The sequence below is a fragment of the Pelophylax lessonae genome, assembly GCF_965119305.1.
Source record: "Pelophylax lessonae genome assembly, contig: HAP1_SCAFFOLD_460, whole genome shotgun sequence".
Classification (NCBI taxonomy): Eukaryota; Metazoa; Chordata; class Amphibia; order Anura; family Ranidae; genus Pelophylax; species Pelophylax lessonae.
In genome coordinates, this window is record NW_028119884.1 from 1 (window position 1) to 17942 (window position 17942).

A 17942-nucleotide genomic window follows, 5' to 3' on the forward strand; every position below is an offset into this window, starting at 1 on the left:
AGCCATTGTTTATTGTCTGTTCCTTGTGTAGTCACAGCTGTTAGTCTCTAATGACTTGACATTATGGCCACAGCCCAGTTCTTGATGGCCAATGTGGTGTTCTGGACAAATGTCCATGAAGATTGGGTGATGCTGGTCAGGTGGCCTCGTGTGCAGTCCCAAGTCACCTCCCCACTGAAACGAAATCAAAGTGCAAAATTAGTAACAAAAAAAAAAAATTTCCTTGCAAAACAAAGCAGTACCAGAGACAAGCTGCCATTTTCAGACCCTGGGGTAGTGCGGTCACTGAAAGTTAGACTTTAAAAACAGACATCACTAAAACAGTCCTATATGGATCGCAGTGATGCCACTTAGCAGCCTGGATGTCTTCTTCTGGATGTCCCACCACCACTGCTGCAGTAATTGGTTGCTAGGACCAATTGGATCTCTAGAATATAAATTTAATACCCCTGCTTTCAAAAAATTAAAGAGTTATTAAAGCTTAATTTTTTATTTTAATAAAGTATAAACACTTTGTTATATACTTACCTGCTCTGTGCACTGGTATTGCACAGAGAAGCCCAAGTCCTACTCCTCTGGTGTCCCCTGCGGATGCCCCCCCCCCCCAACTGCCAAGTGCCCCCATAGAAAGCTGCTCACTATGGGGGCACTTAGACAGGGTGGCTCGGGAGCAGGCCTGAATATCGACACAGACAGGGCAGCTCATCCCCACCCAACGCTCCCTCATGACTGGATTTGACGGACAACAGTAGAAGCCAATAGCTCCTATTGCTATCAACCTACCCAGTGAGAAGGGAAAGCCATAAGAGACGCTGCTCTCGTGCACATCACTGGATTGAGAAGGGGCTCAGGTACAAGGGGGACTGGGGGGGGGGGGGGGGGAAATAGACAGTACAGGTTTTTTTACCTTGATGCATTAATGTTTAAAAACTTAAAGTGGTATTAAACTGCTGCAAAAAAAAAAAAAAAAAAAAACGGAATTTTTGTAAAATCTTACCTGTAAAATTCCTTTCTCTGAGTCCTCCGACAGTCGCCGCCTCTTCATATTCGTCACATATGGGGTATTAGACTTTGCTCCGAAGGAGTAGCTAGGCAACAGAATATGTTAACATTAAAGCTTTTAACATATCCCACCCTCAAGGGGTGGTCCCCTCCGTCAATACCCTCCTACTTCCTGCAACCATATCTCAGTTTCAGTGGAATAGCAGTAGAGTATACAACCAAACCCCAAAAGAGGGGCGGGGGCGGCGACTGTCGGAGGACTCAGAGAAAGGAATTTTACAGGTAAGATTTTACAAAATTCCGTTTTCTCTTACGTCCTCCGACAGTCGCCGCCTCTTCATATTCGTCACATATGGGGACGTCCCAAAGCAGTGCAAACATGAGGGGTGGGAAACGCATCCGCGCCGAAAGGCAACGCAGTCTCCGCATCAAAGAAAGGAACCTTACCAAAGGAAGGAAACCAGCTGGGCTACAGGAAAAATAATTGCTCAACAGGAGCAACAACCCAGGAAAAGACAAATAACCAGGGGATAAAAAAAAAAACTTATCCCAACAGCCAGAGGTCCCCAACAAGGGACCCTAGGGAATTGCTGCACCAAGAACCTTGCGGCCAAAGGAAGCATCGCCGATGCCTGAACATCTACTTTGTAGAATTTTGTGAAAGTGTGCACGGTCGACCAAGTCGCCACCTTACACACCTGGGCTACAGAAGCCCCATGACGACAGGCCCAAGACGTACTCAGAGATCTAGTAGAGTGCGCCTTCACAGGCACAGGGGGAACCTTCCCCTGCAAGGCATAGGCCTGTTCAATGGTCTGCCTGATCCATTTGGCGATGGTAGAGGCCGACGCCGCCATGCCCTTCCGAGGACCCTCTGGAAGAACAAACAAGGAATCCGTCTTTCGAAAAGACTCAGTCGATTTAAGGTAAACCCTTATCGCCCGAACAACATCCAAAGAATGTAATCTCACCTCCTTTGGATGTTTAGGCTTCCCGCACAGCGAAGGCAAGACAATATCCTCATTAAGATGGAATTCCGAAACTCGCTTCGGAAGAAAAGAAGGATTAGGTCGCAAGACCACCTTATCCAAATGAACAACCAGATACGGAGACTTGCAGGACAAAGCCGCCAGCTCCGACACTCTGCGAGCCGAAGTGATCGCAACCAAAAAGGCGACCTTTTTGGACAACATAGACAACGAGATCTCCCTGATCTGTTCAAAAGGAGCACGTTGTAACACAGATAGAACGAGATTCAAGTCCCAAGGGGGCAGAGGATCCCTCCTAGGAGGAACCAGATGCCGCACTCCCTGAACAAAAGTGCCAACCAAGGAGTTGGAAGCCACGGGACGTTGAAACAGAACGGCCAGCGCAGACATCTGACCCTTTATCGTAGCCAGCGCCAAACGCTGATCGACACCCGTTTGAAGGAAGGACAGCACTCGGGAAACCGAGTACGTGCGGGGTGAAAACCCCCTGGACTCACACCAGGCAAAATAGGCCTTCCAAGTACGGTAATAAACCTTCCCCGAGGAAGACTTCCTCGCGTTGATCAAAGTATGAATGACCTCCGGGGAGAGACCCTTCTCCTTCAGGACCTCGGTCTCAACAGCCAGGCCGTCAAAGCCAGCGACTGTAAAGCAGGATGGTATATCGGTCCTTGAGACAGGAGATCGTCTCGAAGAGGCAGACGCCACGGGGCGTTGACCGCCAGATTCACGAGGTCTGCGTACCAGGACCGCCGAGGCCAGTCCGGTGCCACAAGAATCACCGTGCTGCGTTCCGAGTGTAACCTGCGAAGGAACCTGGACAGCAACTGAATCGGTGGAAACGCGTACATCAGCTTGTACTGATGCCACGGGGCCACTAACGCGTCCGACGCGTCTGCCCGAGGGTCGCGTGTCCTTGCCACGAACCTTCGCACCTTGTTGTTGAGACGAGACGCGAACAGGTCCACATCTGGAAGACCCCACTTCGCGCACAACATCTGGAAGACAGCCGGGTGGAGAGACCATTCCCCCTGATCCAGGGTCTGGCGACTCAGATAGTCCGCCTGCCAGTTCTCCACCCCCGGAATGTGAACCGCCGTTAACGCCAGGACATGAGTCTCGGCCCAAGACAGAATGTCGGGCACTTCTCGAGCCGCTCAGGCAATCCTGGTGCCCCCTTGGTGGTTGATGTAGGCCACCGCCGTGGCATTGTCCGTCTGCACCCGAACCGGACAGCCCTGCAGCCGGTCCGTCCAGCGATGAAGACAGAGATTTATCGCACGCAATTCCAGAATGTTGATCGGAAGGGAGGACTCCCCCTCCGACCAAGTTCCCTGGGCGGACAGAACACCCAGAACACCACCCCAGCCCGACAGGCTGGCATCCGTGGTGATCACCGTCCACGAGATAGGACGAAACGACTTGCCCCCGGACACCATCGGGGACTGGAGCCACCACAGAAGGTCTCTTCTGGTGCGATGACTCAACGAGATTTGAAGATCCAGAGAGTGAGGTCGCCCGTCCCACATGGACAGGATCTCCGCTTGGAGACCCCGCGTGTGAAACTGGGCGAAGGGAATCGCCTCGAAGGCCGAGACCATCAATCCCAGACATCTCATGCACGTCCGCAGAGACGAGTGCGGAACGTCCCTGAGGGACCTGACTTCCTCCTGAAGAGTTCTGAGTTTGTCTTCCGGCAGGAAGACCTTCGCCTGCACCGAGTCCAGAATCATTCCCAGGTAGGGAAGACGAACCGACGGACTCAGTGTCGACTTTGGAAAATTTATCGTCCAACCAAACTCCTGCAGAGTTTGCATCGTGACAGACAGGTCCTTCTCCAGACCCTGGCTGGTCGCAGACCGAACCAGAATGTCGTCCAGATACCCCAGGACAGAAATGCACTGGGCCCTCAATAATGCCAGAACCGGTGCAAGCACCTTGGTGAAGACCCGCGGAGCCGAGGCGAGACCAAAGGGCAACGCCACGAACTGGTAGTGATCCTCCGCAATGGCAAATCGAAGGTACCTCTGGTGACCCTCGAAAATGGGGATGTGAAGATACGCATCCTTCAAATCGATGGAGGCCATGAATTCCCCCGGAACCAGGGCAGCCACCACCGACCGCAGGGATTCCATGCAGAACTTGCGAACCCGCACAGAGCAGTTCAGAGCCTTCAAGTCCAGAATTGGACGAACCTTGCCCTCCTTTCTGGGCACGGTGAACAGATTGGAATAAAACCCCCGAAATCTGTCCCGATGAGGCACCGGAACTACCACTCCCTGAGCCCGCAGGTCCCGCACCGCCAGGTGCAGGTCCCGTAAACGCTCTGGAGACAGTTGAAGATTTGAGGGAAAAAATCTGCTCCCTGGCCGAGAGAGAAACTCGATCTTGTAACCAGATCGAACGATCTCCTGAACCCATCTGTCCCGCACGCGGGCCAACCAGGGCTGAAGAAAACCGAGCAAGCGTCCCCCCACCCCAAAACTGGGTGAGGGCGCCCCTTCAGGCCGCACTGTTATGGGCTGCGGATCCGGATTGACCGGACTTCTGTTTTCCAGACCAGGGCTTCTTCTGAGAGCCTTGACCTTTGAACGGTTTGCCCTTGTAGTGCGACCGAAAGGCACTAAAGGACCCCTGAGGGGGCCGAAAATTAGCATGCTTCTTCCCAGAAGCCCCCTTAGCCTTGGGGAAATGGGGCAAGAGAGTGCTCTTACCTCCGGTGATCCCCTTAATCAACACATCCAAGGACTCCCCAAAAAGGCGAGACCCATCATAAGGCAGATTGGCTAAGGTCTTACGTGAAGACTGGTCCACCGACCAACATTTCAACCAAACCAGGCGGCGAGACAACACCGCCACGCTGTGCACACGTGCAGCCAACGGGACTAGGTCCAAGTCCGCATCACACAGATACATGACACCCTGGTGGATTTGATCCACCATATCCAGGGTCGCCGGCGAGGCCGAATCGGCCACTAGGACGCTCCTAAGCATCTGCGTCCAACTTGCGACCGCCTGGGCCGCCATGAGAGAGGCAAACAGAGCCTTAAGCATAGAACCCGTAACAGAATAAGTATGACGGGCAAGAGACTCCAATCTCCTATCCGTGGCATCACGGAACACAGGGGAATCCTCTGCAGGAATCGCAGTGGATTTGTTTAAAACCGCAATTGCGTGATCCACTGGGGGTGGTACACACCACCTTTCATCAGTGGAAGGCGAGAAAGGATAACGCAGCTTGAACCTACTTGGTACAGCAAAAGGTTTGCGCAGATTGCGCCATTGTTCCTTAACAGCGCGCTGAAAATCATCATTGCAGGGAAAAACCTGCGGCGTCCTTCGTTTTCTCTGCGTCCCATAAGCCGCCAAGGCAGCGGGGGGACACACTTCATCCTGCAAACGCAGTGTTTGTTTTATGGAAGCAATCAATTCATCCATGATTGCAAGCTCTTCAGGCGAGCCAGGGGGAGAATTATCAACCCCTTCAACTTCAGCCTCCACCTCGGACCCCACTAGATCCAGGGAGGAGCGGGACCCCGATAAGGAGGCCCCCGCCATAACAGCCCCATCACCTTCACCCTCAGAATCAGAGGAAAGAGAAACTCTGGGTCTTTTAGTAGATTGAGCAGCCACCAGCATCTGCACCTGAGCAGCAAGGCCAGCCACAATAGTGGCTAAATCCCCCCCTGGGGGGGAAACAGCGGTCCCCTGGCTTTCCACCAAGGCGGTAGGAAATTTGCCCTCCTGAGAATCCATTGCCCCTATTACAAATGCCGGATAATAAAGGGTTAACTGCCCCTTTAACAAGCGCGGCGAGCGCAGCCCACCGCACCACACACAAGCACAATGAGACCCCCACAGGGACAATAAAACTGACACAGGCAATGGATAGGAAGGATATAACCTGAGGAGACCCTCGCCGCTGCCTCGATCGGTGTTCCTGGAGAAGAGGAAGTGATGCTGCCAGGGCGCTCTAAGAAAGCCTATGGGAGGCTACAAGAAAATGGGCGCCATGCATGTAGAACATGCGGCCGGAGCGAGTGTAGGCAAAATGGCGCCGTTTGGCGCCGAAACCGCCACTCCACAGTACAGTAATGCACACATGTCATTATAAAAAAACATGTCAGATCGCCGCAGCGATCGCTGTATAGTGCCCAAACATGCCCAAAAACATGCCCCACAGCACACAGCTTCTCACACTGACAAGGCTGACACACACAGTGTCACACAGCTCCCCCCCCCCCCCTTGCAGCCCACAGCATGCAGCCAGAGCGATAGGGAGCCAAACAGTGTGAACAGAGGCAGGTTACACAGTCCCAGACTGACACCCCCCCAGACAGACAGGTCCCCACATAGATACACTTACCTCACAATGGCGTGGGGGACCCGCACAGGCGAACAAGCCGCTGCACATGAGGCAGGGAGAGTCGCATACAAGACGCACAGAATGGAGGTTAAGAAACCGCACAGCGTCCAGTGAGGTAGCCACCTCACCAATCATCCCTGCACCGAACAGGGATGGGTCGTTCACTGTGCCAGGAGCGTTACCTGGCTGAACGCTCGATGGCAGGCTGGGAAGCCACTGACCCACGACCTGCGACCAGGGGGATCAGCCCGAGACCCAGCCCGCATGATCCTCTTCATCCGAAGAACTAACTAACGCTGACAAAAAGAACAGCTAAGTAAAGGTAGAGAGAAAACTCAAACAAAAAATCAAAAAAGAAGAAAGAGTCTGGGGCACAAAGCCCCAGCACAGAGAGAGCCAGCCACTCCTGACAAGCTAGACATTGAAACTGAGATATGGTTGCAGGAAGTAGGAGGGTATTGACTGAGGGGGACCACCCCTTGAGGGTGGGATATGTTAAAAGCTTTAATGTTAACATATTCTGTTGCCTAGCTACTCCTTCGGAGCAAAGTCTAATACCCCATATGTGACGAATATGAAGAGGCGGCGACTGTCGGAGGACGTAAGAGAAAGAAAACTTTACCCTACAAAATAGCAGCATAATGTGCTAGTATTCAACGCATACTAGCACATTATGAAAGGCGTACCTTAGAAAGAAGCCTTCCAGCAGTGCGCTGTCGGTGCCCGTTTAGTAGATAGTTATTTTACCTACAGGTAAGCCTTATTATAAACTTACCTGTAGGCAAAAATTACCAAGTGGGCTTTACTACCGCTTTAGGGCTTTAGAACCACTAATTAGTATTAGTAAGATAACAGATGCTTTTGAGGCTTCCTACTCACATATTTTGCTTCATAAACAGTTAATTTTTAAGTTGCACTCTAAGTAAGTAGAAAAAAAAAACCAAAAACGTAAAATCAATTTCGCTGATGTACATTGACGGACACAACTCCAGATTCTTCTTAACCACTGGGTTATACTGCCCCCTACAGGAGTAAGACACTAGGCAGGAAAAGCTTGACTACACCTATGGTCAGTCACAGGGGTTATACATCCACTCTCAGCTATAGGCTCCACAGAGGGGAGGGTGCTGTGTCCGTCAATGGACATAAGAGAAATGGATTTTACGTTAAGTCAAAAATCCCATTTTCTTATTCGTTCATTGACAGACATTGATGGACACAGCTCCTGATTCCTAACCACTGGGACGTCCCAGAGCAGTGTTAAACATGAGGGGTAGAAAAAAAAAACAGAAAAAAAATCCCAAGGCTAACCATAGCCAATTAGGTACCATAGCTTTACCATAAACAACTGGAGCTCACCTGAAAAAAACAATACACCCTCAAAGAGGATCAGGTCCTCTTAAACAGCAGCCTGCAAAACCTTACGGCCAAAAGAAACATCCGCATATGCCAACACATCCACTTTATATAAACTTTGTAAAAGTGTGCACCAACGACCAGGTGGCTGCCTTGTAAACCTGGGTCACCGACGCATGATGACGGAAAGTTTAGGAGGCACTAGGTGCCCTAATAGAGTGCGCCTTGACAGGGAAAGTAGGAACCTGACCCTTGATTGAGTAGTCCTGAACCACTGTCTGATCCATCTGGAAATGGTCACAGAGGAAGAAGACAACCCTTTGTGAGGTCCGTCCGTGAGCACAATAGAGAGTCTGACTTCCCAAAAGACTCCATAGCTGCCAGGTACACCCTAATTGCCCGGATCCCATCCAAGGCATGCAAAGCAATTTCCTTTGGATGCTTAGGCCTGAGACACAGGGAAGGCAACACAATGCCTTCAGTTAAATGAAAGTCAGTGACCACCTTAGGAAAGAATGAAGGACAGGGACAAAGCACCACCTTATCCTTGTGAATCCCCATTAGGTGAACGATCAGATAACTCCGCCAGTTCTGGACACCCTGCGCGCAGAGGTAAAAGCCACCAAAAAATGCCACCTGAGACAGCGAAAGCAGGAAAAGCTCTCGAATATTTTCAAAGGGAGGCTTCTGTAGAGCTGAAAGCACCAAATTAAGATCTCAGGGTGGCAACGGAGCCCGCAATGAAGGAACCAAATGTCGGACACCCTGAAGAAACATATCCACCTGGAAATGGCCAAAGGTCTTGGGGGAAAAAAAAAAAAAAAAAAACACACCAAAGCCAATACCTGGTCTTTGATGGTACTCAAGGCCAATTGCTGTTCAACCCCCCATTGAAGCAAGGTTAAGAGCCAATCCACAGAGAAGGAGCGAGGAGCGAGTATGAACCTCAAGAGAATCACACCACGCAATGTACATCTTCCACGTACAATGGTAGATCTTCCAAGAAGTAGATTTCCTAGCTTTCAACAGTGTAGGAATCACCAACTCAGACAAATCTGTATCCTTCGCACCTGGCGTGCAACAACCAAGCCATCAAAGTCAGTGACTGTAAAGCAGGATGGACGATTGGTCCTTGGGACAGCAGATCCTCCCTGAGAGGAAGTCCCCAAGGAGCATCGACGACCAGCCATACCAGATCGGTGTACCAAGACCGGCGAGGCCAGTCTAGAGCCACTAGAATGACCGGAATCCTTTCTGCCTCGATCCTGCACAGGAGTCGTGGCAGGAGTTCGAGAGGACTGGAACAAATCGGTAGCCCACCTTAGAATGCCAGCTACTTACTGAGCCGCCAGGACACTTCTTGTGCCCCCTTAGTGATTTACAGACCACGGCCGTGGCCTTGTCCGCATTAATTCGTACCGGACACCCCTGAAGACGAATTGTCCAAGGAGCCAGACAAGTCTGATCGCTCGGAGTTCCAGTACATTAATCGGCAGTCTGGACTCTGCAAAGTCCAGATCACCTGAGCACGGCTGTGCTGAGGACACCTCCCCACCCAGACAGGCTGGCATCCGTGGTGACAACCATCCAGTATGGAGGGGGGAGGATTTTTCCTGTTTAAGCACCGGAGAATGAAGCCACCTCTAGAGACTGAGATCCTTGTGCAATTTAATCAGAATCTCTTTTGCAGGGATCTTACGTGGAACTGTGCAAGCAGACCAGTCTACACCATCAGGTCCAGCACCCGCATGCAAGCCCAGATGGATGACCGTCTGCTGAACAGAAGCTGAATTGCCTCCTGCAATGTCTGGAGTGCTTCCAGGGGAAGAAACTCTGGCTGAGGCGGAGTTCAGAGTCAGACCCAGATTATCCAGTTTGAGGACAGAACCAAAGCAGACTTGGGGAGTTTGGTTGGATTCTGAACCTTCCAAAGAGTTTGCAGAGTAGTCTCCAGATGTCCATCCGAGCAGTCGGAGACCCTGCTCGCAGAAGATCGCCCAGATACTCCAGTACCGCGATCCCTCGCTGACTCAAACAATGCTGGCATCAGGGCCAACACTTTTTTGAAGACCCAAGGAGCAAAGGCGAGACCAAAAGTCAACGACACAAAGGTATACTGCTCTTCGCCCATGGCAAAACAGGGGAAGCGCTGGTGACTGGCACATATTAGAATGTGCCGGTAGGCGTCCTTGACGTTGACATACCCGCACAAAGCAGTTTATCACCAAGAGGTCCAGAATTGGATGTACCTTGCCTTCCTTCCTGAGAACTGTAAAAAGGTTTGAGTGAAAACCCCTGAAAAGTTCCGAAGTCGGGACTGGAACAATCACCCCTTAAAGTAACAAGTCTTGTACTACCCCAAAGAGACCCTGTAAGCGATCTGGAGAGAAGTGCAGGTTGGAAGGAAAGAACCTTTCCGGAGGTTAAGACCAAACTCGATCTTATAGTCTGACCGAATAGCTTTAGAGGACCCACGCGTCCTGCACCAGGGAGGTCCATGGACCTGGAAACCAGCGAAGACGTCCCCCCACCCCAGATACGGGCAAGGGCACCCCTTCATGCAGAGGCAGCCTTGTCCACAGGTCTGAAAGAGCCAGCTGATGGCTTGCCAGACCAGGTCCTCTTGGAACCTCCAGTGGAGGCCCTGATCTTGAGACCCTGAGGGACGAAAAAAACCTCATGAGCCGAGAATGGTCCACGTCTACGACGGGGCTCCTTGCCCTTGGTAGCCGGCGGAAGAAGAGTACTCTTTCCCTCTGTGAGACCCTTGATGTCATCCAAGGAAGCTTTAAACAGGGGATCTCCTACAAGGGGAGATCAGATGAGGCTTTCTTAGAAATCAGGTCCGCAGACCAGCATTTCAGCCAGATAATCCCTTGAAGGACCACTTCTGATACAGACAGCCTAAAAATCAAAGGAGCCAAATCCAAAGAAGCATCACAGAAACTGTAGCCCCTGGATCAACTGCTCCGCAAGACAGGGGGAAGCTGTTTCCCCTCCAGGCCCCGACGCAAAAGTTTGCCCCACTCGGTCAGAGTTTGCGACACCAGGGCAATAGTAAATACTAGCCTAAGTGCCGAACCAGCTATAGCGAACATATGGCAGGCCAGAGCCTCCACCCTCCTATCAGCTGGATTTGTAAAGGCCGGGGACTCCTCACCCAGAATGAAGGTAGCTTTATTTAAACAGGAAACCGACGAGTCCGCTACAGGTGGGACCGTCCACCTTTTTAAGCAGTTAATCCTCACAAGGATACCGCAAGGCAAAAACACGCTTAGGAAACACTGCGATTTGACAACCCCACTGTTTTGTGACAATGCTGTCAAAGTAAGCAGAAAGGGGAACACCCTCGCCACTTTGGAGGGCCTGTGGGGGCCGAAAAGGGACCAGCACCTCCGATGCCGAAACCTCCATTTTTAAAATTTCACGCACTGACACAAACCGTGTACCCACTAGCGTCTTTTCATGCGCGGCTAGACGAGCAGAGGAATTATCCTCGCTATCTGAGCACTCATGGTACATAGAACACAGACCCAGCAGGGTGACTCGCATCCCCAACAATTTCAGGATCTGATGTATCAATCAGGGAAGGGCCCCTGACTGCGAACCCGCAAATGGGATGCCATCCGAGGGCCCACCAATTGACCACCTACTGGACCCCACAAAAAGGGGACAGGAGGCCAAGCCCCTCCATAGGAGGCCCACATAATCAGAAATAGCCTCCTTAAAAGGGGGCTGCTCGCCATGATGAAGATGCACAGGCAGTGTACCTCGATGGTCCCGCAGCGCTAAAAAGGGGCAGGTGCCCCACACAATGGTGGCAAGACAAAAATGAACCACCTCCACAGCGCCACCCCTTCCAAGGGATGCGTCAAGCTGACCGCACGGCCTAGCAGGTCGCAAGCAACGGCCAAAATTTTCTTGGGAGGTCCAGCTGCAAGTGCACGGATCCCAGTCCGGCAGATGCCCAAAGTAAGAGTGGGGGCTTTAGCCAAACACTCTGGGGCCGCCGCCCCCCAACAGAAGCGTCCGACTCAGCCGCATTGGCCTAGTAGGCCGTAAGCTGCGGCCTAAATTTTTGTGGGTGCCCAGCCGCCTGGAGGCGAGCCACAGTGAAGCTGACCACCCAGAGGCAGCAGAGGGGAGGGCGGATGCCCAAACGGAAGGCAGTGGCTTCAGCCACCCTCACAGGGGCCGCCCCACAGTTTCCAACCAGTAGGCCGCGGGCTACATTTTTGGCCAGATCCTGCCCCGTGCGGCACGGACTCGCGGATGCTAAACCATCCGCTCCCCCAGACCAACAGCTTCCACAGGGAGCTCAGGGGACATCCCTGCACTAGTCACCAACCCCCAGGGTGGCAGGGAACCTAGCTTAACCCCTCGTTGCGCACCAGGAAAAGCCTGGTCAGCAGCAACTCCCAACAAGCCCCCCCCCCCTTAGAGCATGTGGCAAAAGCCAGCTCATAACTTCGGCCAGGAAGGGCCGAGGGACCCACAGTGACCACCGAAAGTTTAGAGGGGCTAGGGGGATGGAGGGGTTCCACGGTCCCAGGGAGGGGCCCACTTCCACCCTAAAACCCTCCAGGAGTAAAGGGGAGACAGCTACTTACCATACCAGGAACAGAGTAGGCCCCCGCTACGGACAGACCATCACTCCATCTGAATGTGGGTGGCTGTCGGCCAGGAGGAACGCTGCGACTCAGGCCAGGTCATATGCACCCTCGCGAGACATTTAAACTTGCAGGCCAGCCCCCGTTCAGTGGGGCTGTCAAGGCTAACCTAGCGTGGAGCTGAGGCCTACGCGTGCTCGCTGGCCAGACTGGGGGGACCCTCTTGATCTAGAATAACCAGTCCGTCAATTGAAGTTAGATTCTCACAGGAACAAAACAAAAGATAGGAAAAAAGATCCAGTATTAGATGCAATTTACCTTCCTTCCTGGGAACAGGTTTGGGTAAAAACCCTAAAAATGAGGTTGAAACCGGAACAAACACCCCTTGAAGGAAAAGGTCTTGTACCGCCCCAAACAGGCCCTGTAAGCTGTCTGGGGACAGGCGCAAGTTGGAAGGAAGAAACCTTGCCGGGGGGAGTGAAACTCGATCTTGTTGCTGGACCGAATGATTGTGGACCCACTTGTCTTACACCCAGGAAGTCCATGGGTCCAGGAAAAACAGCAAAGACGTCCCCCCTATCCCTGATATAAGGGCGCACCTTAATGCAGAAGGAGCCTTGTGCCCGGGTCTGGAGAAGCCTGATCTTGACTTGCCAGACCAGGTTCATTTGGATCCTCCAGAAGAGGCCCTGAAAGGCTTCGATGCCTTGTTAGTCAACCCTGAGGGACGAAATACTTATGAGCTAAGGAAGTGTTGCCTTATGAGTTTATGTGTAATCTCCATTACTGTGGCCTGAGGAGGAGTTATGTATAAATCCCCATTAGAGATTGTAAATATTAATGTATATATATATATATATATATATATATATATATATATATATGTACGAGATAGAGTTTTGATTTTACATTTAGTTGAGATATGATTATCAATTATATGAAGTTGTGTGACTTCAGTCTGCAGTCAGTACTAGGAACTTGATTAACATGTCCATTTAAAATGCATGCCTGAGCTACCAGGGGGCAACTGCCATTTACATTTAAACACATACTGATAGTATCACCCTGTAATTTAAATTTACGGAGAGCCAGACATCCTGGGGCCTATGCTATAGGATGAATAGATCATGTCATGTCCGCCCCTTAGTTAAGTCTCCATATCAAAAAACTCTCATTAAGATATGCAATGAAGATTGACTATCGGTTGAAGGGTTGGACAATAGGCCTGGGAGATGAACCCTGCATCTTAATTATCATTTTCAAAGTAAATTAACAGGTTCTCCCCCCAACAGAGAGGAGTGGTTAGCAAAGAATTATGCTAACCTAGGGGAGGGGGAAGTTGTCCTATCCTGAACCAGATACGCCCAGAGGGAGGAACAGAGCAGGATAGCTGAACCAATCAGAATAGCCCTATACAAGGCAATGCAATATGGTTCTATATTAGCAATGGTGGAAATAGAGGGACTTCCTGTTTTTGCATGGCAGACCAGGAGGAAACACTCAAGTGAAGGGTAACTATGAAGGTTTAAGGTAGACATGGCTTGTCCTCTTTGTGTCTGTGTTCTTATACGAGTATCATACTCTATTTGTTAATTTCTAGGAATATTTTCCATTTTGTTGTATGTACCATAGTTAGATTGTTGTAAATTAATTTAGGCTTTCAAACTATATACCAATAAATAATTGCTGTTTTAAAGCTTTCATTCATAGTCAAATAACTAATTTTTAACCCAAATATTGTCTGAGGTAAAGTAAATCTTATATCTTTCGGGTAACAGAAGGCAGGCCCACATCTATGAAGAGGTTCCTTGTCCTTAGTAGCCTGCGGAAGAAAAGTACTCTCTCCCCCCCCCCCCCCCCCCCGTGAGACCTTTAATGAGGTCATCCAGGGTAGCTTTAAACAGGTGATCTCCTTGCCAAGGACCACTGCCAAAACAGAGGCGAGCCGCATCCAAAAGAGGCATCATAGATAAACTGCAGCCCCTGGACCAGCTTGTCCCCCAGTTCAACAAAGGCAGGTCACAGGTCACAGTGTAGGAGCTTAGCCCACTCGGTCAGAGTTGCAACACTAGGGCAATTGTGAATACCGACTTCATTACCGAACCAGCCAGAGTGTACATGCCGTGCAGTGTCACAACCTCCGCCTTCCAGGCAGCCGGGGGCTCCTCAACCGGAATCACAGTTTCCTTGTTTAATCTGGAAACCAGAGGGTCTGCCACCGGTGGCACAGTCCACTTCGAAAGGACTCCTCATAGGGGTAACGCCTAGTAAAGTACTTTGGGATCCCACGGGGACGATTTGGTTGTCCCCACTCTTTAGCAACAATTCTGTCAAAATAGGCAGGGAAAGGAAACACCTTTGCCGCTTTGGAAGGCTTGCGAGTGTCAAAGGGCATCTGAACCTCTGTCGCAGCTTCATCCTCCATCTTTAGGGTCTCACGCACAGATCCACTAGTACCTTTTCGTGAGCCGTCGCAGACGTGGAGGAATCATCCTCACTATCCGAGGATTCCAGGCGCTTGGTTGCAGACCCAGCAAGGTGACTCAAGTCCGTGGTGGCCGAATCAGATTCAGGATCTGAGGAGACAGATGAGGCAGGGGAAAGGGGCGGCTTTTGCTAGCCCGTCACCCGCAAACCACCTCAACCCGAGACACAAGGGACTCCAAGACCGCCGTCAGTGCATAGATGGATGGTTGGCACCTGCAGCCTTCGAGGGGATCAGGTGGGGAAATGTGCTCAAAAGACTCCATGAGTCACCAGGGTAACCCCACAAAGAGTGTAACACACTGCTGAGGGATAACCCCCACTGCGCGGCAGCACCACCCGGTCGCCAGGCACAAAGTACCAAGCGATCCTCAGCAGAGAGGGAGAGGACCCCACCAGACTCCCCACCCACAGAAACAGGCACCTGCAGCCACCAGGGGGAATCTGTACTACACGTGCGGCGATCAGGAAGTAAAATGATCCAGGAGTGAGCACCAGGGAATGAGGATGGGCTTCCACCGCCGAAATAGCCACCCACAGGGCTCCACTGTCATGGCCAGCTGCTATTTCCAATGGCAAGCCACAAGAAAAAACACCGGACTACACAAACGTGTATATAAACACAGGCTACAACAAAATAGTGGCACCACGGGGCTTCCAAGGAGCCAGGAGGGAGAGCAGGCCTCCAGGACAGATCCAGGCAGGACAGAAGGCCCCCCCATTGCCAGTTAGCGCCCTGCCCCTATCCCAGGAAAGATGGCCAGACCACTCCAACGTGGGGGGGCAGGATGAGGGATTTGGAAAGGGGGGTTCCTGCGGGAAGGAGGGGAACCGACTGTCCCAAGGAGGGGACCAAGTCCACCCCAAAACCCTCCAGGCCAGTCCACGTCCAGTGAGGCTATGTCGCAGCTGACCTAGCGCGGAGCAGAGGTCTGCGCGAGCTCGATGGCCAGACTAGAGTGACCACTGGATCTAGATTATCCAGCCCGTTTCCCAGTCTGGCAGTTGATTGTAGATCTCACAGGAAACAATCCAGGAGAAAAGAAAAAAAAAAATATCTAAAAAATTTTGGGCAGGACCACAGATCCCAGCAAGGAAAATGGTTACTCCTTTTAAATCCTTACTCCTGACTAGGTTGAAAAAAAAAAAAAAACGGAATTTTTGTAAAATCTTACCTGTAAAATTCCTTTCTCTGAGTCCTCTGACAGTCGCCGCCTCTTCATATTCGTCACATATGGGGGTATTAGACTTTGCTCCGAAGGAGTAGCTAGGCAACAGAATATGTTAACAATAAAGCTTTAACATATCCCACCCTCAAGGGGTGGTCCCCTCAGTCAATACCCTCCTACTTCCTGCAACCATATCTCAGTTTTAGTGGAATAGCAGTAGAGTATACATTCAAACCCCAAAAGAGGGGCGGGGGCGGCGACTGTCGGAGGACTCAGAGAAAGGAATTTTACAGGTAAGATTTTACAAAAATTCCGTTTTCTCTTACGTCCTCCGACAGTCGCCGCCTCTTCATATTCGTCACATATGGGGACGTCCCAAAGCAGTGCAAACATGAGGGGTGGGAAACGCATCCGCGCCGAAAGGCAACGCAGTCTCCACATCAAAGAAAGGAACCTTACCAAAGGAAGGAAACCAGCTGGGCAACAGCAAAAATAAGTGCTCAACAGGAGCAACAACCCAGGAAAAGACAAAAAAACCAGGGGATACAAAAAAACTATCCCAACAGCCAGGAGTCCCCAACAAGGGACCCTATGGAACAGCCGCACTAAGAACCTTGCGGCCAAAGGAAGCATCCGCCGATGCCTGAACATCTACTTTGTAGAATTTTGTGAAAGTGTGTACGGTCGACCAAGTCGCCGCCTTACACACCTGGGCTACAGAAGCCCCATGACGGCAGGCCCAAGACGTACTCAGTGATCTAGTAGAGTGCGCCTTCACAGGCACAGGGGGAACCTTCCCCTGCAAGGAATAGGCCTGTTCAATGGTCTGCCTGATCCATTTGGCAATGGTAGAGGCGGAACCCGCCATGCCCTTCCGAGGACCCTCTGGAAGAACAAACAAGGAGTCAGTCTTACGAAAAGACTCAGTCGATTTAAGGTAAACCCTTATCGCCCGAACAACATCCAGAGAGTGCAATCTCACCTCCTTCGGATGTTTAGGCTTCGTGCACAACGAAGGCAAAACAATATCCTCGTTAAGATGGAATTCCGAAACTCGTTTCGGTAGAAAAGAAGGATTAGGTCGCAAGACCACCTTATCCAAATGAACAACCAGGTACGGAGACTTGCAGGACAAAGCCGCCAGTTCCGACACTCTGCGAGCCGAAGTGATCGCCACCAAAAAGGCGACCTTTTTGGACAACATAGACAACGAGATCTCCCTGATCTGTTCAAAAGGAGCACGTTGTAACACAGATAGAACTAGATTCAAGTCCCAAGGGGGCAAAGGATCCCTCCTAGGAGGAACCAGATGCCGCACACCCTGAATAAAAGTGCCAACCAAGGAGTTGGAAGCCACGGGACGTTGAAACAGAACGGCCAGCGCCGACACCTGACCCTTAATCGTAGCCAGCGCCAAACGCTGATCGACACCCGTCTGAAGGAAAGACAGCACACGGGAAACCGAGTACGAGCGGGGTGAAAACCCCCTGGACTCACACCAGGCAAAATAGGCCTTCCAAGTACGGTAATAAACCTTCCCCGAGGAAGACTTCCTCGCGTTGATCAAAGTATGAACGACCTCTGGAGAGAGACCCTTCTCCTTCAGGACCTCGGTCTCAACAGCCAGGCCGTCAAAGCCAGCGACTGTAAAGCAGGATGGTAAATCGGTCCTTGAGACAGTAGATCGTCTCGAAGAGGCAGACGCCAAGGAGCGTCGACCGCCAGATTCACGAGGTCTGCGTACCAGGACCGGCGAGGCCAGTCCGGTGCCACAAGAATCACCGTGCTGCGTTCCGAGTGCAACCTGCGAAGGAACCTGGACAGCAACTGAATCGGTGGAAACGCGTACATCAGCCTGTACTGATGCCACGGGGCCACTAACGCGTCCGACGCGTCTGCCCGAGGGTCGCGCGTCCTTGCCACGAACCTCTTCACCTTGTAGTTGAGGCGAGACGCGAACAGGTCC

General features: G+C 51.4%; 1 protein-coding gene across 1 annotated transcript in view; it reads right to left on the reverse strand.

Moving 5' to 3' along the window:
- Positions 1–7: 7 nt before the first annotated feature.
- Positions 8–17942, reverse strand: part of LOC309543872 (transmembrane protein 214-A-like) — a gene marked incomplete at its 5' end in the record, with an annotated part of 114331 nt that continues 96396 nt past the window's right edge. Inside the window, one exon of the mRNA XM_082276290.1 lies at positions 8–174. Within this exon, the coding sequence (XP_082132416.1) occupies positions 48–174 (127 nt within the window). The remainder of the gene's footprint in view (positions 175–17942) is intronic.